This window comes from Nelumbo nucifera, chromosome 4, assembly GCF_055504915.1.
Source record: "Nelumbo nucifera cultivar China Antique chromosome 4, China Antique-T2T, whole genome shotgun sequence".
Classification (NCBI taxonomy): domain Eukaryota; kingdom Viridiplantae; phylum Streptophyta; class Magnoliopsida; order Proteales; family Nelumbonaceae; genus Nelumbo; species Nelumbo nucifera.
Genome location: NC_142652.1, coordinates 76,543,099 through 76,570,806, shown reverse-complemented (window position 1 = coordinate 76,570,806; position 27,708 = coordinate 76,543,099). Strand labels below are relative to the sequence as shown.

The 27,708-nt window shown below is 41.1% G+C and overlaps 1 protein-coding gene across 23 annotated transcripts; it reads right to left on the bottom strand.

Annotated features, from left to right (window-relative positions):
* Positions 1-18: 18 nt before the first annotated feature.
* On the bottom strand, positions 19-27,450 carry LOC104605039 (uncharacterized). Of its 23 annotated transcripts, XR_016085928.1 has the most exons (7): positions 25,562-25,800; positions 22,255-22,308; positions 19,584-19,686; positions 1,091-1,200; positions 901-1,003; positions 678-737; positions 19-366 (listed from the first exon to the last, which is right to left on the bottom strand). XR_016085928.1 is itself a non-coding variant. In XM_088904413.1 (6 exons), exons 3-6 carry the CDS (start codon positions 1,117-1,119, stop codon positions 158-160), a joined length of 342 nt encoding a protein of 113 aa, XP_088760539.1. In that variant the 5' UTR covers positions 1,120-1,200; positions 19,584-19,686; positions 22,255-27,449; the 3' UTR covers positions 19-157. The 23 variants fall into 23 exon arrangements, 1 of the variants encoding a protein (XP_088760539.1); XR_016085936.1 differs by having other exon boundaries at positions 678-799; positions 22,255-27,450; XR_016085935.1 differs by having other exon boundaries at positions 678-781; positions 22,255-27,450.
* Between the last annotated feature and the right edge of the window lie 258 nt (positions 27,451-27,708).

Genomic DNA, 27,708 nt, shown 5'->3' with positions numbered 1-27,708 from the left:
AAACTGTGAGGCAGTAACTTGCAGCTTGGGAGTTGGGAATACAGTTTTTTTGTTTCTTTGTAAATAAAGAATTAAAGATTATTCGATTTAATCAGTTGACCCAGCCATGAAACAGGGTGACTGAATACAAAAGATCCCATGACTCATACATAGGAAATTAAATATTTGCAATTCTTCTGATAGAAATGGTATCGATATCATCCCATGTCGACGATGCTGACAATGCCACTTTATTGAGTGCAAATTGCAATGAGGAAGACAAATTGCTTTCACGCTGAAACTGCATCTGGTCCCACCATTCTCTCCACTGAAAGTAGATTTCAAACTTAGAAAGGGAGTTCTCCTAGTTTGTCCAATTTGTACTAGCTTCATTGAAAATCAAATACTTAATTAGCTCTTCGATTCAATCAAATATTTACAGGTCACACAATCATTAAATTCAATACTTCAAGTACGTTCAAGTCTACTTCTGGCCCAAATTGATATATCAAAACTGATTTTTGTTTGCAGTATATATCAATCCAGCATAACTTTGGACCAAACAAAGCAAGAGATCCCATTTTATGGATATACTAATGAATTCTGTGAAGAGAGAGATAAATGTTAACTCCAAATAAAGAAAAAAATAAAGAAAATATGAGTTATCGAACAGAACAAAACAGAAAAGCCAGGTTTACCTGTTCTAGTAAAATAATAACCTTCAGGAGTCTTTCACAGCAGTAGGAGTTTGTTTGAGTCTGCACCGATGAACATCCCAATTATACACACGAGCAACTGTAACCTGATCAATGGAAATTAACTAGCCAAGAGCCAAAAATGAAAAAAGGAAATAAACACCTACCTGTGTAGCTTACAGACGAAATTAAAAAAGATTATCAGGTCAGTTAACAATAGATGCACCTGAATTATTGTTACTTGGTCCCTTGGGAACTGCAGGTCAGCAACAAGTACTTGCATGCTGGGTTTAGCATTTTCTAGATTCTTTTGCAAAAAAAGCAGTAGCCTGCAGAAATTATCATTTTAGATTAGACTTGCTTCCCTGTAGGAGGGAAATAAATGCCAACAATCTTTCCAGTTACAACTAGAAGACCTCTTGACATGAGTACTCAAGCATGACATTTCCTCCCAACCACAGACAGTCTGTGTGTCTGTTTCCTTGATTCAAGAACGTAGAGATAATTCAAAATCAGCAACCAGCACCTTCATACATCAGTCCAAGAAAAGCAAAAATTTGAAAACTTAATACATGACATAACATGTAGTAGTCTTTACCAAAGAATAGACATAATATGTAATAGTAGGGTAGACGCCAGTGTTAAGAAACAGAATGAACTCTTTTATGTGCCATATCTGGTGCCTAGTGCACTAAGGTCACTCTAATACAGGATGCTGAAACAAGAACGGATAAAAATTGGGATACTTGGCTACATCAGGAAGGAGTGACACTTTGGTTATTGCTGATGCTTCCAAAGGCGAACCTCTTGAGTTTCTGGCTGTTTCATTTGATCCAAGAGGTACTATCATTGCCAGTAAGGACAACAAGGATACCAAGAGACGCTAGGACCACTCATCCAATCAGGTAAGGCTAGACATTTAAAGGGTCATAATTAGATCAGTTTCAACTTTCATGAAGTATGAGGTGGTTTCACCAGGAAGCCTTACAAGAATACTTCATAAAATTCTTTTGGTAATAAATAAGAAAAGATCTTTTTTTTGATAAAATAGATGATGCCTAATGCACAGAAAACATGCGGTGCTAACTGTTAGTGGTGTTAGTGAAGGGGTATTTCAGTCTCTGTACTTGTTGAGAATGCTGATGTGTACTGTTATATTAGTTCGAGTGCCTCTTACTTAAAGAAGGGCACTCAAGTCTTTTCCAATAAGTTAATAATATAATAACAGGTCTGGCCGAATCAAGGGATTAACTTTTTTCCCTAATTCGAACCAGCCTTTCTCTCTTCTCTCTTTTCTTCTTTCCTCTCCTACTTCTTGCTGTCTACTTTACTCTACAGTCAACGAACAAGACAGAATTCTATGGCAGGTCAAACTTCAACATGGTATCAGAGCTAGGTTCACCAAATCAGACTTGCTAGAATTCTGCCTTCTGCGCATTCGAATTAGGGTTTCACTTGGGGTTCTCAGTTGTGAGTTGGAGACTGGGAAAAGGGCTGAAAAGGAGTGATCGCCCTCTTCCCTAGGAGGTCTCTATGCCTCCGATTGTGTCGTTGGTGATTGGTTGTTGTGGTTTCTAAGCCCTAGTTAGGGCTGGTACGTGTGGTGCAGTGGTGTCTCAGCCCTTCGTATGGTTGGCCTTCAGGCGATGAGGTAAAGTTTTTTTTTATATATATTTTTTTTGGAATACATGAGAGGTGTAGTACAGTTCGCATGATGGGTTTTCAGATTGCAGTATGCTAGGGTTTATGCTAGGGTTTATTCTGTTTTGTGTGTGATTCGAATGGCAATAGTGTCTACTGAATGGTGAAGCTTCCTATAGTTGTGGATTAATGTTGGTGGTGTTACAAGTGTGGTTTTCAGCTTTTGATATCGCTGAAATCAGTGTGTAGACCTCGGTGAGTAGGGGTTGTGGTGTTGTAGTTTTCAGCATTTAATACTGCTAAAATCAGTGTACAGATTTCGGTGAGTAGGGTTTGTGGTGTTGCAGTTCTCAGCTGTTGAAATCAGTGTGCAGATTTCGGTGAAGTGTCTGTGTGTAGTGTGCAGTGTGTAGTGCTCCTAATTCAGTGCTCAGAATTAAGGGAGTTCGGCAATGGCAGATAACAGTGATAGTAAACCTAGTGTCATGATATCTACTGACTACCTGAATGTCCAAATGACCTCCATTAAACTGAATGGAGAGAATTATGTCCCTTGGGCCAAGTCTGTAGAGGTTTTTCTGAAGGCGAAGAAGAAAGTGAAGCATATAAGAGAGGAGAAACCCCCCGCTAATTCTCAGGAGTATGAAGACTGGGAACAGGAAGATGCACAGATCATTACATGGTTGTGGAACAGTATGGAACCCAAAATCAGTGTGAACTTCATGTTTCTTGACACAGCCAAAGAGGTGTGGGATCATGCTAAGAAACTGTATTCAGGTCAGGATAATACCACTAGAGTATATCAACTGTATCAGGAATACTTCAATCTGCAACAGGGAAATCAGAGCCTTGAGGAGTACTATGCCAATGTGAGGAATATCCGTAATGAGTTAAATGTTTATCATCCTCTCACTTCAGATGTCAAAGTTCAACAGCAACAGCGAGAGCAGCTTGATGTGACACGGTTTCTGGTGGGGCTGAAGTCTGAGTATGAACCTGTACGAGCCCAGATACTAGGGGGATCTGCTCTTCCATCTTTAGAGGAGGTGTTTGCTCGTCTTCGGAGGGCTTCCATTGGATCTATGGACTCTAATGTCTCCGATAAATCAGCATTTGCAGTGTCAAGAGGCCGAGGTGGCAGAAGTGGGACTCGAGGAACCCAGCCTGGCAGGAGTGGTAGTGGTGGATCTACACATATCCGTGGTGGTGGTCGTACTGGAGGCAGAGATTCAGGGGGAGCTCGTGGTAGAGGACGTGGCTTGGGTCCACGGAAGTGTACTCACTGTGGTTTGGATGGACATACCATTAACTACTGCTATGACTTACATGGTCCTCCCTCGACGTGGGCCAACCATGCCATGACTAGTGACACCAGTTTCAGCTCTACACAGGAGAAACGGTCAGCTGATCCGATGCCTTCTACTCCCTCAGATGGTCCAGGCAAGGAGATGGTGAGTGTTCCTCGTGATGAGTATGAGAGGTTTGTTCAATCCAAGTCGCAGCAGAACACAACTTCCTTTGCACACTCAGGTATGGCTTGTTTGGCATCCACACCCAACCCCTGGATTATTGACTCTGGAGCCTCCGATCACATGACGGGAACTCCAGGTGTGTTTTCATCTCTCACTCATTGCTCAACATCACAATCTGTTACCCTTGCTAATGGCTCCACGTCATCTATCTGTGGTGTTGGTAATGTTGACCTAGACCCTGTATCCCTATCCTCTGTTTTATATGTACCTAAGCTTCCATTTAATCTTATGTCTGTTAGTAAGCTGACCAAGTCCCTTAAGTGCTCCATCACTTTTTACCCTTCTATGTGTGTTTTTCAGGATCTCAAGACGGGGATGAAGATTGGTGGAGGGCATGAAGCCGGTGGACTGTATTATCTTGATGGTGGTGGACGAACGTCAACGGCTCTTCAGTCATCCATTTCTCCTCTCCAGTGGCACTGTAGATTTGGTCATCCTTCGCTGAAAGTGTTGTAGTCCTTAGTCCCTTCATTGAGTCAACTTTCTGTTTTAGATTGTGAGTCTTGTCAATTTGGGAAACACCATCGTGTTCCCTTTCGTTCTAGGGTCGATAACCGTGTGTCGAGTCTTTTTTCTTTAATTCATTCAGATGTTTGGGGTCCTTATAAAGTGATGTCATATAATGGATACCGATATTTTGTTATTTTTGTTGATGACTGTTCAAGAATGACGTGGCTCTATTTAATGAAAGAAAGAAGTGAATTATTTTCCATCTTCCAGAAATTTTATGCTGAGATCCGCAATCAATTTGGTGTTCACATCAAAATTTTCCGTTCTGATAATGGTCGTGAATACTTGTCTTCATCTTTTCGAGAATACTTGGATCAACATGGCATTATACACCAAACTTCATGTACCTATACTCCGCAACAAAATGGGGTTGCTGAGAGAAAGAACCGCCATCTTGTAGAAACGGCACGCTCCCTCATGCACCACATGAATGTTCCCAAAACTTTTTGGAGCGATGCAATGCTCACCTCTTGTTTCTTAATTAATCGGATGCCCACGTCTATCCTTGATGGTCATTCTCCTTTTAGTGTCTTATTCCCCAACATGTCTCCGTTTCCGCTTTCTCCTCGGGTATTTGGTTGTGTCCGCTTCGTTCATAATCTGAGTCCCGGGACTAACAAGTTAGATGCACGTTCCGTGAAGTGTATCTTCCTTGGTTATTCCCGAACTCAGAAAGGGTACAAGTGTTATCATCCTAGTTCTCGTCGTTCCTTGGTATGTGCTGATGTTACATTCTTCGAGTCTACTCCGTTCTTAGTGGGGTCCGGTGCTGCTGCTTCCCCCACATCACCACCTCCTCTTCCTCTTCCTGTGGCTGATTCACCTCCTCTGGTTCCAGTCATGCCTACGTCCTTGCCTCCGGTGCCACCATTGGTTGACCGTCCACCCATCCGTCACGTGTATACACATCGCCCACGTGTACCGGCTGCAGCTCCTCCAGCTTCATCACCGTCAATAGATCCAGCTCCAGCTCCGACACCAGCCTCCGACCTAGATCTTCCTGTTGCCTTACAGAAAGGTAAGCGTACTTGCACCCTTCACCCTATTTCCAATTTTGTTTCACTTACCCACCTCTCCGCTTCCCATCGCCAGTTCATATCTTTGTTATCCTCCGTGGTTGTTCCTAAGGATGTCCAGGAAGCCCTTACCTCTCCAGAGTGGTGCCGTGCTATGGAAGAAGAGCTCTCTGCTTTGCATCATAATCACACTTGGGATCTCACCGCTCTTCCTCCTAGGAAGCAGGCTGTCGGTTGTAAGTGGGTGTATAGTGTTAAGTACTTGCCAGATGGTCGTGTTGAGCGCCTGAAGGCGCGGCTGGTTGCCAAAGGGTACTCCCAAACCTATGGCATTGACTACACGGAGACGTTCTCCCCGGTTTCTAAGATAGGGTCAGTTCGTGTCGTCATCTCTCTTGCAGCTATGTCTGGTTGGCCTCTCCATCAGCTCGATATCAAAAATGCCTTTTTGCATGGGGATTTGCTCGAGGAGGTCTACATGGAGCAACCACCCGGGTTTGTTGCTCAGGGGGAGGATGGTAAGGTATGCAGACTTAAGAAGGCTATTTATGGACTTAAACAGTCCCCTCGAGCATGGTTTGGTAGGTTCAGTGAGGTGGTCAAGAAGTTTGGTATGAAACAGTGCCAAGTTGATCACTCTGTCTTCAGTCTTGACTCTTCGGCAGGTAAAATAATATTGGTGGTGTATGTGGATGATATCATTGTGACTAGGAATGATAAAATGGGCATTGACAGATTGAAGGCATTCCTACAGGAACACTTTCAGACAAAGGACCTTGGCAAGTTGAAATACTTTTTGGGCATAGAGGTAGCAAGATCTAAGCATGGCATTAATTTGTGCCAGAGGAAATATGTGCTTGATTTACTGGAAGAAACAGGATTGTTGGGTACTAAACCGGCTGAGACACTTACGGAAACAAATACGAGGCTGAGCAGTGATATAGGTGAAGTGTTTGAAGAGCCTGGCAGATACCGACGACTTGTAGGCAAACTAAACTATCTAACCATTACTCGGCCAGATATTTCATTTGCGGTTAGTGTGGTGAGTCAGTTCATGCAGAAACCTTTGGTCCCACATTGGAATGCAGTGCTAAGGATTGTGAGGTATCTGAAAGGAGCTCCTGGTCGTGGTTTGCTGTACAGAAGTGGTGGAAAACTGGTAGTAGAAGGATATACCGATGCTGATTGGGCAGGTTCTATGTCTGATAGACGATCTACCACAGGCTATTGCACCTTTCTGGGGGGTAACCTGGTAACATGGAAAAGTAAGAAGCAAACAATTGTGGCAAGAAGCAGTGCAGAAGCAGAATATAGGGCCATGGCACGTACTGCTTGTGAACTAGTGTGGCTGAGGAACCTTCTACAGGAGATAGGATATGACATCAGTACTCCAATGAAGCTCTATTGTGACAATCAGGCAGCGGTTCATATCTCTTCCAATCCAGTGTTTCATGAAAGAACCAAGCACATCGAAGTTGACTGTCATTTTGTGAGAGAGAAGGTGCTGAATGGGGTGATAGAAACTGCATATGTTAGTATGGGAAACCAGTGGGCAGACTTGTTTACAAAAGGCTTGAGTCGGGGGAGAGTGGACTACATATGTAACAAGCTGGGATTATATGATATATACTCACCAGCTTGAAGGGGAGTGTTAGTGGTGTTAGTGAAGGGGTATTTCAGTCTCTGTACTTGTTGAGAATGCTGATGTGTACTGTTATATTAGTTCGAGTGCCTCTTACTTAAAGAAGGGCACTCAAGTCTTTTCCAATAAGTTAATAATATAATAACAGGTCTGGCCGAATCAAGGGATTAACTTTTTTCCCTAATTCGAACCAGCCTTTCTCTCTTCTCTCTTTTCTTCTTTCCTCTCCTACTTCTTGCTGTCTACTTTACTCTACAGTCAACGAACAAGACAGAATTCTATGGCAGGTCAAACTTCAACACTAACAAATGGAGCCAGTTATCTCATCTACCAAATAGAAATAAATGGTACCTAATATTTACCTGGCACATATAAAACACTAGTAATGGAATACCTAACTGATGGAAACGAAAATAGAAGTTGAGAATGTGTAACAAAAGCTGACACCAATTCTAAGGGTTTGACATCTTTGGATATGGCCTGATTGCCTGAGGTGATAACATGGAAGCATTCCTAACCCTATATCATAAGTTCACAACTCCTTTGCAGCCACCAGTCTTCCTCTCTTTATTTTCTGAACTGTTTGACATAGAATGAGCAACTTCTCCACCCCTCCAACCCCCCTCCCCCAAACAAGAAAACAAATCCCCAAGGTTTGGTCACTTTCACTGATTTATCCACCAATTTACCAGTAAGAACTTGTTAGCCTAGCTCAAAGGTTTCATCAAGCTGTGCATTTCTTTCTTTTCCTCAGCAACCATTGAATTAAAGCCTCATTCTTCAGTTTAATTCCCACCATACTACTCTCTCCTTTATGCCAAATCTCACTGGAAACTGTGTATGTACTATATACCCTTGTTGGCATCACATTCTCACCAAAAGATGCATCAATGTCTTTTTTCTCCTTAGGGTCCAGATTAGTCATGTCCAAACAGGATTCCACCATTCATCAATGATTTCCTGAGGATTCAAACACTAGAAATTGTCTGTCACTGCACTGCCATCCTTCTCCACCCTTCTGCTCTCTACTTGGACCACCATGGCACCACCAATGGACCACCAGTAGTGGGTCTTTGTGCCACCAAACAAGAACTATTATCAATAATAGGGTAGAAGGGAACAACTGATCCCTGCTTCACAGAGCCTGCTATTCTGGTTGCCATTTATAAGAAACACAGATCGATCACCCAGAGCCTCAGATGGAACTGAGGCTACAGTCACTGAAAACCTCATCAACGGTGGGGACCCTCTCACAAGTTTTGCTCTCTTCTTACATAGAAACAGTCATAATAGTTGAGGTCACTTTTTTTGTTAAAAAAAAGAAATTAATTAGCAACAAACAAACCAAAACAAGGACTGATAAAAAAAAAAACAAACCAAAACAAGGGTTCAGAAGGGCTAGTACAAATTGAAAAATAATTTCATTCAGAACTCCCCCTTGTTTTTAAAACTTACAACCCAGAACTTTTAAACTTCCATTATTTTGACAGCTCCATTTATCTGGACCATAGAAGAAGTATTTGGGAAGACTGCCTATCTCTCCTCATTTTTGCATTTTATGTTTCAGTGAAGGTGAATCAACAGATCACATCCTCCTTCACTGTAAGTTCACCCAAAACATTTGGCTTCATATTTTGAGAATGGCAGGATACAGCTGGGTTATATCAGAGCTCATTCTGGACTTCTTGCATCAGTGGCAAAGCATAGGCTTAAGTAAAAGGGGTAAAGTTTATTGGCAATCTGTGCTACATGCAGTTATGTGGGGAGTTCGGGATGAAAGAAATAAACGCCTCTTTGACAATAAATTCAGGACCCTTGAAGAGTTAATTTCAGACATTTCTTACCTTCGCAACCTCTGAACTGTCAATTCAGATCTGTTCAAAGGACTCTCAGTCAATGACCTCAATAGAGATGCTCACCCCTTTCTGCTTCTTCCTCACCCTCATCAAATAACCTTGAGACAACCATATTTTCTCAGTGGAGTGGTGACCCTAAACTTCGACGGAAGTGCTTTTGGAAATCCTTGAAGGCTAGAATAGGGTTTGGGTTTTCAAGAAGGTAGGCAAGACAATGGTGTTTGCCTTACCATGACCACTCTGCAGAAGTCACCTTGTAGGGGAATGATACCAGAACCTAGCGTAGTTGGCCAACAACCCATTCCTAGCAATCTTTGTGCTCTCCTTGTCCACCCAGGTATCATTGTCAATTCGATTTTGGTTACTAATCAGTGTGTTTTGCCTGAAACAGATGTACCCGCTTCCCATGTAGAAGGTGCATCAAAGGAAAGAATGGAGGGGGAAGGGGGTGGGAGAGTTTGGGAAGGCGGTATTGAAGGGAAGGATGAGGTGGCAGATAGAATCTGGGGTTTGATTTGCATGGAGCTTGAGATACTCAGACAAAAGGAAGGTTATGGGGACAGTCACTGTGAGATGATGGGGGATGATGGTAAGGGAGGGGCTGATGCTGATACAGGAGGTTTCCAGTCTTTATCTGTGGATCCCATCGATGAGAGGGATCAAATGGGTGCAAGGGCTGGCAGAGGAGAGGCGGAAATGATTACTGAGAAAAATGAGGAAAAAAAGAGTAAGAAAAAGAAGAAAACGTCTGAGGTTGAAAGATTAATTTTTGATATTGAAAGGGATTTAGAGTTTAGTGGTAGAGGAGATAGGAGGAAGGGTGCGAGGTAAGGAGTTGTGGCCTATGGATTAGGGGTATTCTAAGATCGGTGACTATGAGAATAATAAGCTGGAATGTAAGAGGTTTGGGGAGTGCAAGCAAAAGGAAGGTAATTAAGGATCTACTGAGAAGGGAAAAGCCTGACATTGTGCTTTTGCAAGAAACAAAATTGCCAGAATTGGACAGAAGATCGGTGAGAAGTGTATGGAGGTCTAGAGGAGTAAGTTGGAGTTCTGCCCCAAGACCTCAGGAGGGGATTGTTACACTCTGGAAAGATGATGTAGTAGAAGCAGTGGAAGAGTTGATAGGTCGGTTTTTAGTGTCCATCAAATTCAAGAATGTGGCGGATGGTTTCACTTGGATTTTAACCAACATCAATGGTCCTATTAACTACGGGGAAAGAAATGACATGTGGGATGAGTTATATGCAATTCAGGGTTTGTGGGAAGGCCCATGGTGTTTGGGAGGGGACTTCAGTGTCATAAGATTTTCTGAAGAAACTAGTAACCCCCAACAGTCCATCACAACTAGTATGCAGAGATTTAATAGCTTTATTGTGGATTGTGAGTTGAAGGAAATTCCACTTTTACAAGCTAGATTCACATGGTCTAATCTACAGGAAACCCCTTTGTGGTCAAAGTTGGATAGGTTTATCTTTAACTTAGCATGGGAAAACTATTGGGGAAACTTGGTGTCTAGAGCTTTGCCTAGGGAAACCTCGGATCATTGTCCCAAAAGAATAGGTTTGAAGGATTTCATTAGTGGACCTAGACCGTTTAGGTTCGAGAACATGTGGCTTATCCACCCGGACTTTGTGAACAAAGTAAAGATTTGGTGGAATGAGGAACTGAGGAGAACAAAGTGGAAAGAGGTAAGGCTTCACAAGAAATTGCAGAGGCTAAGATCCAAAATAAAAGAGTAGAATAGGGATCAATTTGGAAGAATTGAGGAACACAAAGTGAGTCTATCTTCTAGGATAAAGAGCTGGATGAGAAAGAATCTCAAAATGGTTTGCCTGAGAACGAGAGAGAAGAGAGGAAACAATTGAAAAAGGACATAGAAGAGGTACTTCTAAAAGAGGAAATAAGCTGGAGGCAAAAATCAAGGCACAAGTGGATTAAGGAAGGTGATGGAAATACTAAGTTTTTTCAAGATGTGGCTAAAGGGAGGAGGAGAAAGAATTTTGTGTCTAAGCTAGAGATTGGAGGGGTGGTGTTCACTAATCAGGAGGAGATTGCTAGGAAGTTTATGGACCACTTTAAATCGATTTATAATAAACCCATTAATGAGAGGAGAGAAACAGAAGGGACAGATTGGCCAAGACTGGATGAAGAGAAAAACAGGTGGCTGGAAAGGAATTTGCAGATAAGTACCAAGATTGTTGGGAGGTCTAAACAGGTGGTGTTCCTAATGGATAGACCGAAAGCTCCAGATCTAGATGGATTCAATTGTTGGGAGGTCATTAAAGATGATTTGTGTGATGTCTTTAAGGAGTTTGCAGATAAGTACTTAGTTATTCGAGGCATTAATGCTACTTTTTTGGCGCTAATCCCTAAGAAATATGGTGCAATCCATCCTAAAGACTTCAGGCCCATTAGATTGGTGACAAGTATTTATAAAATTCTGGCCAAGATTCTTTCTTTGAGGACTAAAGAAGCCCTCCCCTCCATCATTAGTCAGGCACAAGGAGCTTTCATTCGAGGATGACAAATAGTTGATCATATTTTGATTGCAAATGAATGTGTGGAGGAGATGAAGAGATCCAAGCAAAGAGGCTTTGTTTGTAAGCTAGACCTTGAGAAAGATTATGATTTGGTGGACTGGAAATTTCTAATGGAGGTTTTGAGGAAGTGTGGGTTTGGGGAAAGGTGGTGTAGTTGGATGGTTGGATGTTGTTGAGCAGGAGACCAAGAAGAAGAAGAAAAGAAGGAGAAAAGAAGAAGAAAAGAAGAAGGAGAAGAGGAAGAAGAAGAAGAATAAGAGGCAACCGAGTTAAGGCCTCAACAAAACTTAGCTTCAGTCGAGTGAAGCTTTCTATTTATACTATTCTGGCCGTACATAACAATATGTCTACAGAATTACGAAAAATACTCCTGCGGGTACTAAGCCTGTGTACAGTACATATAATACACTTGTTAACACTCCCCCTCAAGTTGGGGCATAGATATCAATCATGCCCAACTTGTCACAGAGACCTTGATGTCTGGAATGGTTTAGCCCTTTTGTAAATAAGTCTGCAAGTTGGTCTTCAGAGCTGATGTATGGAGTGCATACTTTGCCTGTGATGATTTTCTCTCTGATAAAATGCTTGTCAACTTCAATGTGCTTTGTTCTATCATGTAGTACCGGGTTGGCAGCGATACTAATAGATGCCTTGTTGTCACAGAGTAGAGTCATGGGTTTACCAACTGGAAAACCCAACTCTCCCAATAGATTCTTTATCCACATACCTTCGGCTACTCCGTGTGCCATTGCATGGTACTTAGCTTCAGCACTGAATCTAGCTACCACGGTTTGCTTCTTACTCCTCCAAGTAACAAGGTTCCCTCCTACAAAGGTGCAGTAACCACTAGTAGACCTTCTGTCACTTTGAGATCCAGCCCAATCCGCATTTATGTAAATTTCAACCCTCAAGTGTCCATGTTTCTGGAATAATAAACCAGCACCCGGGAACTTCTTAAGATACCGTAGTACTCTCTCCGCTGCTTCAAGATGGGTGAACCTAGGTGCATGCATGAACTGACTGAGGACACCAACAGCATATGCTATGTCTGGACGAGTCATAGAGAGGTACAACAATCTCCCTACAAGCCTCTGAAATTGCTTCACATCCTTAAGTGGTTCACCTTGACTGTCACTTAACTTATGGTTGGGATCAATGGGAGAGTCAGTTGGTTTAACCCCAATCTTTCCCGTGTCCTTGAGCAAATCTAGGACATATTTCTTTTGTGAGATGAAGATACCCCTTTTTGATCGGGCAACCTCAATCCCAAGGAAGTATTTGGTGGGTCCTAGATCTTTCACCTCAAACTGAGTGGCAAGGAAGCCCTTCAAACTTTGAATTTCATCCTTCCAGTTACCAGTAACAATTATGTCATCCACGTATACTATTAGGGCAGCCATTTTACCTTCTACTCTTTTTACAAACAGTGTGTGATCTGACTGACATTGCTTGTATCCCCTCTCCTGAACTGCAGTATGAAATCTGTTGAACCAAGCCCTTGGTGATTGCTTCAGCCCATATAAAGACTTCTTCAACTTACACACCTTTTGTTCACTTCCTTGAGCCAAAAAACCAGGGGGTTGAACCATATAAACTTCCTCTTCAAGGTCACCATTCAAGAAGGCATTCTTGATGTCGAGCTAATGTAGATCCCAATTCAGATTGGCAGCAAGAGAGAAAAGGACTCTAATAGAGTTCATTTTGGCAACAGGAGCAAAGGTTTTTGCATAATCAACCCCATATACTTGAGTGAAACCCTTTGCCACTAAACGAGCTTTATACCTCTCCACGGTTCCATCAGCCCCATGCTTAACAGTGAACACCCATTTACATCCAACTGGATCCTTTCCCTTAAGGAGATCAACAAGTTCCCATGTGCCATTCTTATGAACAACATCAATCTCTTCCTTCATGGCCTTCATCCATTCTGGAACTGAGAGAGCTTCTGCCACATTCTTGGCAATAGGGATACTGTCAATGGAGGTAAGAAAAGCACGAAATGAAGGTGAGATGTTCTCATAGGAAACAAAGTTGGAAATGGGGTGTTTGGTGGTGTACGACCTAACCCCTTTCCTGTGGGCAATGGGAAGGTCAAGATCATTAGCAACAGGGAGGTTAGGAGTCAAGTTACCTAAGTGAGTATGATCTTCCCCCAAGGAATTTGATGGCATTTGAGGTACGGCTTCTGGATTCTCCTCAGCTCTTGAACCTGATTGGCCTTTACGACGATGAGAAAAAACACGGAAAGGTGGAGGATCAGAGGGAGAAAGGGGAGAAGGAGAAGGAGTAGGGAGAGGAGGAAGTTGAACCAGTTTCTCCTCATACCTACACTCCCCCTGAGGAGAAACAGGAAAGAAGGGCTCATCCTCAAAGAAGGTAACATCCATGGAGACATAGAATTTCCGTGAAATAGGATCAAAGCAACGATACCCTTTCTGAGAGAATGAGTAGCCAAGAAATATGCACGGGATAGCACGAGAGTCCAATTTTCCCCGGGTGGGGGATAGGTTTTGGACAAAGCACCGACAACCAAAAACACAAGGAAGAATAGAAAGAAGAGGGGCCTTAGGAAAGAGAAGCTGATGTGGAGCTTTGTACTCTAACCAACGAGAGGGCATTCGGTTAATGAGGTATGTAGAACAAAGGATGGCCTCAAGCCAAAAACGTTTGGGAACATTCATGTGGAGTAGTAAACCCCGTGCCACTTCAAGAAGGTGACGGTTCTTCCGTTCAGCCACACCATTTTGTTGTGGCGTGCAGATACAAGAGCTCCGGTGAAGTGAGCCATGTGAAGCAAAGAACTCCATGAGGTCACTATGAAAAAATTCTTTTGCATTGTCTGATTGAAATATTTGAATTTCGGTCTGAAATTGGGTGAAGACCATCTGCTGAAAATCTTGGACAATTTTTGGTACTTCCTCACGGGTTTGCATTGGATATATCCAAGTGTATCTGGAATAATCGTCAATGAAGGTAATAAAGTACTTGTAGCCACTCTCAGAAGGTAAAGTAACAGGGCCCCACACATCCGAATGCACAATGTGAAAAGGAAACTCAGATTTACTATTTCTTTGAGGAAATTGAGTTCTACAATGCTTGCTTAACTGACATGTTTGACAAGAAAAATTGGAAACAGACACGGACTTACACAGTTCTGGGAAAACAACTTTCAACGACTCAAAAGACAAGTGACCCAAACGACAATGCCATAAATACATTTTACTCTTTCTGAACTGACTCATAGACTCTGTAACAAGAAGGCCAGCCGTATTCTCCAGCATATAGAGTCCATCAACCATACGACCCCTACCAATCGTCCTCCCCGAGGCCAGATCCTGAATCACACAATAGGAAGGGAAAAAAGTCACGGAATAGTTTAAGGAATTTGTAACACTACTGACTGAAAACAAATTCATAGGAAATTTTGGAACATGAAGAACATTAGAAAGAGTAAGGCCAAGGGGAAGAGAGAGAGTTCCTTGACCAGCTATGGGAGAGTATGATCCATCAGCTAGTCTCACTTTATCTCTTCCGGAAAGAGGGTGATGAGTTTGGAAGAAAGAGGACATACCAGTCATGTGTTTTGACGCTCCAGAATCAATGATCCATGGAGAGTCAAGGTCGTGAGAAGCAACATGGAAAGTTGTGGCAGGATTACCTGATGTGGATGCAAAAGAGGTGGTGGGAGGAGCATCCATCTGGCGAATTGTTTTACCATAGAGCTCCAAATGGTCACGGAAGGAGTTGACAATATCCTCCCTTGGGTCGGATCCAGAGTAGTTATGTTGGCCATGTGGTGGTTGAGTCACAGTGGAGGTGGAGGGCTGATTCTCCCGAGTAACCATATTGGCCATGTGGTGTTTCTTGGTACCTTGCTGCCCGGGTCTTCTAATACCATCTGAGCCTTGCTTCTTAGGTAAATCCTGAGCCCACTTCGGTTTCCCATAGAGATCCCAACAAGTATCTTTGGTGTGCCGGGGCTTCTGACAATTAGTGCACCACAATTTTTCCTTATCTTCTACTTTCTTCTGGAGATCCCCTCTCTTGAAAGAAGGTCCACCACTAGTAGAGGGACCCCCCTTTGCCGCCAACACAATTGCATCCCCTCCGGTGCTGTTCATCAAGTTCCTTCTGCTCTCTTCAGACTGGACAAGTGCATAAACCTCCTGAATTGAAGGAAGATCCTTAGAACTTAGAATTTGTACTCTAATGGGTTCATAGATAGGATTGAGACCATGTAAAAAGGCAAACACCCTTTGCTGTGAGACAAGTTTCTTATACAATTTTGCATCTTCCTCACACTTCCACTCAATATTCTGGTAATGGTCCAGCTCCTTCCAAACAGTTGTCAGGTCAGAGTAATAAACTAATAAACTCCTCTCCCCCTGTTTACAAGTAGATGAAGCTGCTTGCAGTTGATAAATTTTGGCATAGTGTCGAAGTTCAGAATATGTGGACTTTGCCTGATCCCAGATCTCATTTGTAGTTTCAGCCCACATGAAGTTCTTCCTTATTTGCGGTTGCATGGAGATCAAAAGCCATGACATAACCATACTGTTCTCCTGATCCCATCTATCATGTTCTGTATTTCCAGAAGGTGGTTCTTTGATTCTTCCATTTATGTAGCCTACTTTTCCCCTTGCAGTTATGTATAGCTTGATCCCCCTTGACCACTCTAGGTAGTTTAACCCGTCAAGAGGAACAACAGCCATAGGGAAGGATAGGTCACTGTTCCCACTCATTCCATTCAGCATTGTGGAGATTCCAGATGTAATTGAATCTTCACTACTCATGATTCTCAATTTAGAAATACACAAAAACAAAGCACAGTCTTACAAAGCTGCAACAGTCCACAACTAGACACTTGCTGAATTTCGGCCTCACAAAGAACCAAGCACAAACACTGCAGATGCAGTACTAGGGTTTATGACCTACACTGTGTAGGAGTCCACAGAACAATATACAAACTGCACATGCAGTGTAACCAGGTCTGAATGACCTACAGTTCACAACTTTGATACAGCTTCTCAGCCCCCCCCCAAAAAAAAAAAAAAAACAGTAGGAACAACAATACAAGTGGTGATTCACCACACCTAATTGGCTGATATCCACTTTCCAGGGCAGCTGAACAGTCACTCAAGTTCTAGGGTTCATCAACAGCCCCTTAGAGAGTAGACTAAGGCAACATACAATCAGAGGAAGGAGAACAGTCCCTACTCAGATTCTGGGACATTAACAGTCGTGCAAGAAGCCATAAACAGGGAAAAAAAAAGGTTCAGTACCAGCAATAGGCAGTACAGTCATGAACTCGAACTTCCCTTCAGGTCAGAGCCTTCCTTCGAACATCTGGGATGGATTTCTACAGTCCTCTTAGCCGAAGCAACCTAGTTACCAACAAAAAATACATGTAGCCGAACCCTTTTTCTGTGCTAGAAAGTTAAACAATCAGCATACTTGTAGCAGAGCCCTACTCAGCAGTGGAGACTAACCGCAGCACTAGAAAAGCTTCCTCTTCCTTGTCTTCAAGCATCAGTACTATAGCTCCTTCACAGCAGTGGAGAGAGACCTCAGCTAGTTGTTTTCTAGGCCTGGACGGACCTGCTCTGATACCATGTTGAGCAGGAGACCAAGAAGAAGAAGAAAAGAAGAAGGAGAAAAGAAGAAGAAAAGAAGAAGAAGAGGAAGAAGAATAAGAGGCAACTGAGTTAAGGCCTCAACAAAACTTAGCTTCAGTCGAGTGAAGCTTTCTATTTATACTATTCTGGCCGTACATAATAATATGTCTACAGAATTACAAAAAATACCACTGCGGGTACTAAGCTGTACAGTACATATAATACACCTGTTAACAGATGTGTTAGCAGCTATCATTATTCCATCCTTGTAAATGGGATGGTAAGGGATTTTTTTCTAGCCAGTAGGGGTTTAAGACAAGGGGATCCTCTATCACCTTTCCTCTTTAACTTGGAGCCGATGTTCTTAGTCGTATTATCATTAGAGCCGATAGGGAAGAGATCATAAAGGGATGGAGAATAGGCAGAAACCAAATTCCAGTTACCCATCTTTTGTTTGCAGATGACTTGATGATTTTCTATGATAGGGGCTATAGTGAGAAGGTGGAAAACCTGAAGGAGTTGATTAAAACTTTTGAAGAAATCTCCCTTTTGAAAATCAACTTAGAAAAGTGCTGCATAGCGAGGGTCAACTTGGAGATTGAGGAGATTGAGGAAATTGAGGATATTGCAAGTTGTCTTGAGTGTACTGTATCCTCTTGGCCTATGTCCTATCTAGGGCTTCCGTTAAGGGCAAATCCTAGGGAGAGTAGGTTTTGGACTCCAGTAATAGAGATTCGAAAAGAGGTTAGCTTTGTGGAAAAAGAATTATATCTCATTGGGTGGAAGGATCACCTTGATAAAAGCCACCCTCACGAATCTACCTACCTATTACCTCTCTGTCTTTAGGATACCGCCTAGGGAAGTGGTTGTGGAGGTGGCCTTTGGAGTGAGAGAGGCTTTAGCATGAAGTGTGAAGAGTATTCATGGGTATGAAGAAAATGGATGGGATGTTGGTGCAGCAAGGAGGGCTAATCTAGCAACTCCATCGAAGGCAATTCACAAACTCCTCCCACAATTCATTAGTTATGTCAGGTATGGTGTAGGCTCTGGTAATTCTGTTTGGTTTTGGGAAGACACTTAGGCAGGGGATGCTCCTCTTAAAGACCTCTTTCCATCCTTGTTCTTTGTTTCTTTGTATAAAAATGAGGTGATTTCAAAATTCCTTCCTTTTGTGTTAAACCCGTCAGCCTTGAATTGGGATTTTGGTTTTCGTAGAGGGTTAAGGGATGAGGAAATCCAGTGTTTGTCTAATTTGCTTTGTCTCCTTGAAAAGATTTGGTTGGACCCCTTAAAGCCAAATAAGAGGATTTGGGCCCCTCATCAAAAAGGGGTTTTTTTTCCTATGGTTCCTTTTATAAGTCACTTTGCAACTCGCCCTCTCAACAGGTTTTCCCTTTCAAATAAGTTTGGTGTAGGTCAGTTCCCCCTAAGGTTATGGCTTTATGTTGGGAAGTGTGTCACAGGAAAGTTAACACTATGGATAACCTACAAAAGAGAAGACCCTTTCTTTGTATCTCACCTAACTGGTGTACTCTTTGCAGATCACATGGTGAGGACTGTTACCATTTATTTTTATCTTGTAGTGTCACTACAGAGCTTTAGTTTTGCTTTTCTCTTTGTTTGGGTGCAGGTGGGAGATGCCATCAGAAGTAAGCATGTCGTTTAACCCATTTACTCTCTCTTGGCCCCATAAAAGAGGAAGAAGAATGTAGAGGTGTGTGAGAGCTGCTTTGATATGGGCAGTTCGGGAAGAAAGGAATGCTAGAATCTTCCAAGAGAAGGAGAGGAGCAGCCAGGCCCTAAAAGACTGCATTTTGAATGGGGCAATACAGTGGTTAAAGACTATGGAACTGTTTCACCAATTTTCCTTTAATGATTTATGGAGGAACTGGTTAGTAGTAGCAAGTTGTTCATTCTCAAAGGAAAGGGTCTGTACAAACTGCCCCCCCCCCTCAAGGTTTTCTAAAGCTGAATTCTGATGGGAGTAACCAAGGCAACCCAGGGCCCTCTGGGATGGAAGGTGTCTTGAAAAATGAGGCTGGAGAGGTTATCCTTCTATACTCTGGCCCATTGAGCATTGAAAATTCTGTTAGGGCAGAATTGCTAGCTGCTATGCAAGGGGTCCTCCTTGCAAAAGAATTGGGTGTGGAGCAGTTGCTGATTGAAGGGGACTCTAAGGTAGTGGTGGAGTGGATAAATAACCCGGAGATCGTTGTGGGGTTACAAGAATGAGCTAAAGAAATACAAATGGTTGACAAGGAACCATAGTTGTCAAGGCGACTAGGCGAAGTTAGGCAAGCATGGGGTGCCCAGGCGCCTAGGCATGAAATCTATAAATATAAAATCTATATTTATACTACAATATATTTAAGAAGAAGAAGAAGAAGGGAAGAGAATAGGGGCGGAGGCCCTGTTTTTTCGAAAAAAAAAAAGCATTGAATCTGGGCTGGAAGAAGAAGTATAGGGGTGGAGCCCCTGTTTTTTTGGAAAAAGAAAAAAAAAAAAACACTGAAGCTGACTGGAAGAAGAAGAAGAAGAAGCAGCAGCAGCTTACCAACTGAAGCTCGAAGTTGGGCTGGAGATGGAGCTGGAACTAGAAGCCTTCGGTTCTCCTCCCTCTTCAGTCGAGCAAAAACCCTTTCAAGACAACAAATGAACTAAAGAAATGAAAATAAGATGTATTCTATTAGTGTGGCTTAATAATAAAATGTTAACATGTAACCAGTTGTATTTTAAAACAACATAATAGCCAATAAAAATATTAGAATAATAAATATGAAAAAAAAAATTTCTTAACTTTATTTAGGCGCCTGCCTTGTGTTTAGGTGCTCGCCTAGTCGCCTAGGTACCTGCCTAAGTCTCTGGGCGGTCACCTAGTATACAAAACTATAGGCGTTTGGGCGAGGCAACACTGTAAAACCGCCTAGTCGCCTAGGCGTCACCTTGACAACTATGCAAGGAATATGACTGTTAGTGTACAGTGGGTGAGGAGATCAGCTAATGCCTTCGCTAATAGCTTGGCAAAACAAGGCACAACTCGGGAAACACTATTTTGGGCTGAGCTGTAATTTTGTTTTAGTACACATGAACATTTTGCTTTAGATTCTGTTTTTTAAGATTTTATGTGCTTCATGTTTGGAGAGGCGACATCTCGTGCCTTCCCAAGGGACTGATTATGTAATTTCTTTCTGATTTAATGGAAATATGATATTTTATCTATCAAAAAAAAAAATCCTGGCTTAGCTGGAATTGGAGGCATAGTAAGGGATGAAAGGGGTAACATATGCGGTACGTTCAATCGGACTGGCTGATTCCACAAAGGCTGAAGTGATGGCAGCTCTCATAGGAATCAGAATAATAAAAAATTTGGGAATCCAGAACTTAATCATTGCAGGTGACTCAGCAAATACCATAAAATGGTTAAGGGATAAGGAAGGGGGGACCTTGGAGACTGAACCACTACTTGGCAGAGGCTAGGGACTCCTTGGACTGTTTAAATGCAAAATTAGCTTGGATTCCTAGGGACTCAAAAAAACAAATTGGGCTGCATCGAAAAGGGGGCGGAGGGTCTGGGCTCGCCAGCTGAAGGGGCAGGGGGCAAACCACTTTGTTTCCCCTTATCTTTTTTTCCCTTCCCTTTCCTTTTCTTTTCTTTCCTTTTCTCTTTTTTTCTTCTCTTTCTTTTCCTTTCCCTTCCCTTCCCTTTCTTTTCCTTTCCTTTCCTTTCCTTTTTTTTTTCTTTTTCCTTTTTTTTTGTCTTTTTATAAAAGATGTGCATGAGGCACATGAGGCATATGCCTCTAGCATACCTCATGAAAAAAGGTGCGCCTCTGGCATACACGCCTCGGGGCATTTTGGGAGCACCTCGCCTGGAGGCACGCCTCCCACGCCTTTTAAAACACTGATTACCTTACCTTTTCAAAAAAAAAAAAAAAAAAAACATTTTCTTACTACATATTTGTGCTTGGTGTTGGATCCATAACCCAATCTGTTTCTTTTTTTTTTTAATAAAATAGATAACTTATTAATGGTTAAACATTCTTGAACTGAACATATGCACCTTGAGCAATCATACATGGATGCAGGGATGTGTTTCAGAATCAGACAAGGGCAAGATGAGTTACACTTTAACTAGCTCAGTAAAAGGGATTAAGAACTTGGTAGGTATAACGTATGTTTTAGTAAATTTCTACCTATGTAAATATTGCAATAATTAATTGAAAACAAAACAACCTTATACAAGTACAAATAAATGCAAAAAAGCTAAACAAATAAAAAGTAATTTTTAACTGATTATACCAGGCTTATCAGGTTCCCAAATCTGAATGTAGACCGCTAAGAGAAGCTATTTATCAACATTCTGAAGCAGGCAGGCTCAAATTTGATTTTGACAGGTGCTCTTTAGGCCAGCTATCCTGTTGAGTCTGGTGTGGGAGGTGTCGTAAGGTACCAAGGTGGAAACATCATGCTGAGCTTCTCAGGTTGGATTGATATCTGTAACTCTTTGACAGAAGAGTTGATGACCCAGCTTCAAAGCCTTAAGCTGCTTAAGTCACAGAACTGGTGGTACATACTAATTGAAGGGGACTGTAAGGTGATTATTATTTGGCTAAATTATGAAGAGGACCTGACCTTCCATGGAGATTCAGATTTTTGGTTAGGGAAGCATATTTCCTGGGTAGAAATTTGAACTGCTCATTCAAGTGGGCTCCCAGATCGGATAATTCCCTAGCTGATTCTTTGGCCAGAACAGGAGTATCTAGACAAGGTTCTGACTGGGGTATGCCAGGTCCTGGGGCTCTGCTGTAACAGGGGTGTCTATATGAGTATTTTCTTGTATGGTCAGTTTTTGCTGTTTTCTTGTATTGATCCTGATACCTTCTTGGGTACTTCAGGTTTTCCTTTTGATCATTAATAAAAATGTTAATTTTTATCAAAAAAAAAACTTTGTCTCAAAATGCAAGATTTTATAGTGAAATATTTTGGATGAAAGATTCCCCTCAACTGTTGTGTCATAATCGAAGTAACATATTCAACACATAACTAAAAACCATCAATATAGATGTCAAGAGATCCCTCCCAACAAAAGGAAAAGATATAATAAGAAAAAATATGAAAACCTTAGGTAGACATGAAATTTAGGAGAATATATTAGATAGAAGTATCAAAATGTAATGACAATCCAGCAGGAAAACATAAATACAATTATGAAAAACAAGCCTCACCGGTACCCTTTTCAGATTGCTATCTAAGCACTTCCCTACGTCAGGTACCTTTGCCTAGTACACACAAGAAGCAAAAAAGTGAGTTTCGACAGCACTATGAGAGCGGAGAGAACAATGCAAGTTATAAAAGAAACTCACAGGGAAACCAAGCAGTAACTATGTATTTGAAAAATGGAATGATATCATTCAACTTGAGCATCAAGAACTTTTATTTAATGTTTAACATAAAAATGGAGATCTCTACTTGTTAAGCTTCAATAGAATGAATACCACTTGAGAGAAGAGGATTTTCTAATTTAATCCAACATGCAACTGAAAGCCAATTTTGGCATCAAATTTAAAGTCTAACAAGAAAATATAAACAAAAGTTGATTTAATTTGTCTGTTTAAGCAACAAAATATTGAAAAAAAGTTGAAAATTAAAACTATTTACTATTTTATCTTCCAACTTAAAGCTACAACAAAATGTGACAAAAAACAACCATTTCCCAAATCAGTTTATCAATTCTTCCAAGTTGACTCAAAAATACCAAGAAGCTACTATCAGGTTCAATTATATGTTTCTTATTCACCAAAAAAAAAAAAATTATATGTTTCTTATCAAACCCAACAAGTACAAAGTTAAGTCAGGTCATTTGAGTTTTGTGCTATGGGTGTGAGATTGATAAGTTTGAACATCAGTAAACTAGACCAAGAAGATAAAGTACCTGAAATCCCTCTGCTGAGCATGAATAAAAGATCAATACAAATTAGGCAACAAATAAGTCCAAAATGAATCATTTTTTTTTCTGACCAATAACGTATCAAGGTGTTAATAGATTGCTCAAATTCTAACTTACATACTTTGGGACGTTATTCCCTCTAGAATTAGTTCAATGAATTTCTTTATAAGATATAAAATGAGAACAGCAGTAAGTCAAACTCTTGAATGCATTACACAAAACTTTGCATTCATTAAAGCTGGTCCCTTTTCCATATTAAGCACCAAATGAACAACTCAATATGGGTCATGTGTTTTGAACACTGAACCTCTTCTCCCATAATTTTCAGCTCTTAGACAATAGAGCAAATCAACATGAGAAAAGGGTCATTACCTCACCTTGTTAATTTGATTTTTTTGGATCAGTAATAAGATCAAATACGAATTACAATGATAAAAAATACATTAGAATTCCAAGATCCGAACCTCATGGATAGGGAGATAGGAGAAAGAGTTCAATCTCATGGATAAGGATCTTGCCTCTCTAATGGGAAGGCTAAGCTTACAAGGCCCTGAAATGAGCCATATACCCAACTAATGATTTGAGTATATTCCACCAGATGTTTCAGAAACCACAAATTCATAGAGAAAGACAACCTAAGGTATTTAAGAAGGGATGCAAGAATGATAACCTTTCTGCCTTCTCTGCTACTAATTAAAACCTAATCAAGAAAATTCAAAGGCATTGTGGATGAAATGATGAATGGCTGTAGACCATTCAGAGGCAGGAGATAGTGGGCTGTAGACCATTTTTACCCAGGTAATGCTTATCTATTTATTTATTTTGGCTTTAAAACTCATCATGTACATGAAGTTATACCATCCTATACTGGGCCATTAACCAATGTTGGTCCTAGCTATTTAAGCTCATGGGAGGGGTGGACTAGATATGGACCTAACCTTCGAAAGTTTTTGTACAAAGTAGGTCTTCTCAGAAAAAACTCACATTCTTATGCTTGTCATCTTAATATTATATCTTCCTTTATTCTCTTTCTGTTTTTGGTTTTTGGATTTGAAACAGGGGAAAAAAGTGGCAGTGGAAAGGAGCTCTGGTTGAGTAGCATGTGCAAATGCATGTGAGCAGAGAAAGAAAGCAAGAGAAGAGACGAGAGTGGAAAGTGGACTAAAATTTTGAGATGGTCATCTGTGCATGAAAAGAAGGAAGTATCAACATTATAAAGTAATTTGGATTGCAAGTTTTACCTTGAGATGCCTATGTGTGTGTGTGTGTTATGTATGTATTTGTAATAGTACCTATGCTCTAACATTTTAAAGAGGTATTGCTTTACGTTTAAATCTTTTTTTTCTAGTTATTAAATGGTTTCTAAATGCAATTGCTTTCTCTAAAGCTCATAACATTCCCATGGTTCTTGTTTACTTTATCAACATTTCATTAATGTGGTCTTCATGTAGAAAACATGCACCTCTAACATTTTAATTTCATTTTAATCCTTACACCTCAAGGCTTATACCTCACAAATCTAAAGGTTTTGGTGCCCCATTTCATGCTTCTTGCACATTTAAACATTGGACAAAATTACCATACATATTATTAATTCAGTGAAATCCAACAAAATATGGTAAGATTCACTGCTTAAAAGGACAAAAAGTTCGGTCCAATGAAGAGCCATATTCTCTCATTTTAGGTTTCTCTACAGTTCAGTCATGGAAGTTCCTTTTGAGTTTCTAGGCTGGGACCTTGCAATCCGCTTGTGGTTAGGTGGGAGAATGTATTCTTAATAAGGATAGGAATTTGTTAATTAGAAGCAGCCATCAGGAGGCTCAGAAGGCCTAATTCACTAAATAGAACTGTACATTAAAGTAACCATTGTTTCCCCTGCAGAAGGAACTTAGAGAATTTATAGGTGTCAAATCTGGGACTGCGATGCTAGATCAGCATCTAGGAGTAAACAACTTTAAAGGTTGAAGATCAGTAACTAACTTGAGAAAAAAAGGAAAGTAATCAGAGTTTGGAAATGGAATGATATTCAACGAAGAAAAGAAGAAACTGAACTTTCCAACAATCAAGAAGTAACAATTTGGGAAGAAATTGTGTCCAAATTCTTTTCTTTCTTTTGCTTTTGGTACGTGGCTACCGAGTTCGAGGTAATGGTTGTTTGATTACTGCGTATAAGAAAATGCTATTCACTTAACCTGGTAAGAGACTATTTAATGACTCAATTAGTTGACCGGATGTGCTTCGACCCCCATGTCTATGACTCCAATATTAATCACCAATAACAGAAGGAACTATATATAAACGCAAAAAGCATATTCGATGCGACAAAAAGAAAAGTTTTTACTATTTTCTGCGCGTCCATATCAATCCATTAATCAAGGTTAAGAGAAATCAAAGTGCTGTAATACATAGATGATCACAAAATCATCAAATTGTCCATTCATCCAAAACCACCACAACACGACTAATCATGAAAACCTCCAACAAAATCGTAGGTAGAAGCTGGAAACTCAGAATCTGAACTGAACTTCTCAAGACATAATGGCCGATTAAGATCACGGACACATGAGTAAATTAAAAAGCCTGACCTTTCATGAAGAAATGCAGGGGGAAGAGTTCAAATCCAAGCCTGATTGTGTGAGATATGCTTGAACATCCTCCACGAATGCAGTTCCTGGAATGCCCCTCCGTTCCAAAACCACAGAGGATGATGATGAAGAAGTCATTCGAGACAGAAAGGAGGAGAATACACTGCACTCTTCCATTCTTAGAAGTTAGAACTGAACTCTGAAACTCTCCGGTCTACGCCTCGAAGGAAGAAAGGAGTGGCATAGTACCCGTTTTTGTTGGTCCAACTCGGACGGGTTGAGTCGGGTTTAGGCTCAATCCAATTCCAACCCCAACCCAGTGATTAGTTGGGTAGCACGTGGATGTGAGTGACTGACAAAATCTTGAGATAGTCGTCTGGACGTGAGGCCAGAGCAAATATAGTCATTATATTATATAGTAAATATTGCACCTAAGCTAAGCGGTTTGGTCAGGCTCAAATTGGATTTGACCGGGTTCAGTTGAAGGTTGGGCTTGCTAGGGTCTTACCGTAAGCCCAAAAAGTTTAGATCAAGCCCAAATTATTTTGCAAGTCCAAGCCCATCTTAAAACCCAAAAAATATAAACCAGCCCAACCCATTTAAAACCATGATTTTGTCAAGTTAGGCATAGCTTGGGTGAAGTCCAAGTTTCAACCCATTACTGCTTTTGGCCCAGGCCCACCTTAATTTTTTCCTCACTCATGGTCATGGATGGAGTTCAGGTTTCCTCTTCACACCCATCTCACGGCATTTGCAGACATGCATTGAGAACATCTCCCTATGAATGAAAACATACAAGTATATGGAAGATGTTCCCAATGTACGGCTGCAACATTGGAAAGATTCTATGAGGAAGAAATCCAGATTCTCAACCATCGCCATCGGCAATTTAAGGAGGGTTCAGGGAAGGTATGCATCATGATGATCCACTTGATCCCATATTGGCATCAAACCACTGGATTTATTGTATTGGTAAATGGAAAGCTTAAGCCATTCCTACTAGAAGCCTAGAATTGAACAATAATAAAAGAGAAGAAAATTCCATTTACAACTTCAAATGGGTACATGACAACAAAGCTTGTTTCTCTTCAAATCATAGATAAGATAGAAATAGAATACAACAAATCTGGTTCTAAAATGATTGAAATGAAAAAAATAAATAAAAGAAAGAATAGAATATCAATCTCTACAAATGAATGAATCTCAATCACTGGTTAGAAATTAGAATCAGTCGACACCTTAACCAGAGCCTGCAGAACCTTCACCTGCATTTGTAAAAACAATATGTAATCAGCAGTCTCCTCAAAAAGCTCTCCCAAGCCTCTGGACTTTCCATTTGGGACAAGTTTCCTTAGGGTTCTAACTTTTCTCTCCATCCCCTTCATTCGCCTTGTTCTCTTCATCAAACTTCTTCTGGGTCTTGTGCTCCATCCATGGCCTCCACAGATCTTCTTCATCCTGTGCTTGAATTTCCTCTCCTGCCTTCTTCTCATGGCTCTCACTTCAAAAACTTTGCACCAGAAGGAGTCCCTTCTTTCTGTGATATCACCATTCAAATCAAGGGATAGAAAGAAAGATTTTGAAGGAATACCCATGATCTAACAATACTAAAGAAAATAAACCCAACTCTCATAAAACCTTGAAGCTAGACAACAACTTCTCCTCCTTTGAATTTGATTACAGAGAAGAAGACCCAGTTGCAGAATTGCTGAAGGAGGTTAAGGCCAGATGATGATGGCTTCTTATTTGAAAAATAAAATAAAATAAAAAATGGGCAGGTGACCTTTAATTTGTGCATGGAATCAATTGGAGCGGCCAAGGTGGGGGCCTACAAACAAATTTCATCACCAAGCCTTCCAACTCCAAGGGTAAGGGGCCAATCAAAGGTGGGTTGATCACCAACAATCAGACTCCCCAGCTAGGGTTTGCTTGTTGCTTTGGGCATTTTCTCCAACTCATTAATGCACATGCTTTCACATGATTCCTCAATACCCCAACAAAACACCCTGGATTATTCCTCAACTCCCCTATTGTAGCAGATTCATTTCTTATTATATTGTGTGTGAATCTGGGTCCTTGTCCATAAGGGTGTCAATTGGACTGGATTTGGTCCAATCCAATCCAGTCCAATGTGAGTCCATTATAAA

What these genes read in the sequence shown, in the direction of transcription:
- LOC104605039 (XM_088904413.1), bottom strand. Translation starts at nt 1,119, where the DNA reads ATGTCATGCTTGAGTACTCATGTCAAGAG. An exon ending in TTGAGTACTCATGTCAAGAG is followed by an intron (nt 1,004 to 1,090) that starts GTCTTCTAGTTG and finishes TAATTTCTGCAG; the next exon opens with GCTACTGCTTTTTTTGCAAA. An exon ending in ACCAAGTAACAATAATTCAG is followed by an intron (nt 738 to 900) that starts GTGCATCTATTG and finishes TCATCGGTGCAG; the next exon opens with ACTCAAACAAACTCCTACTG.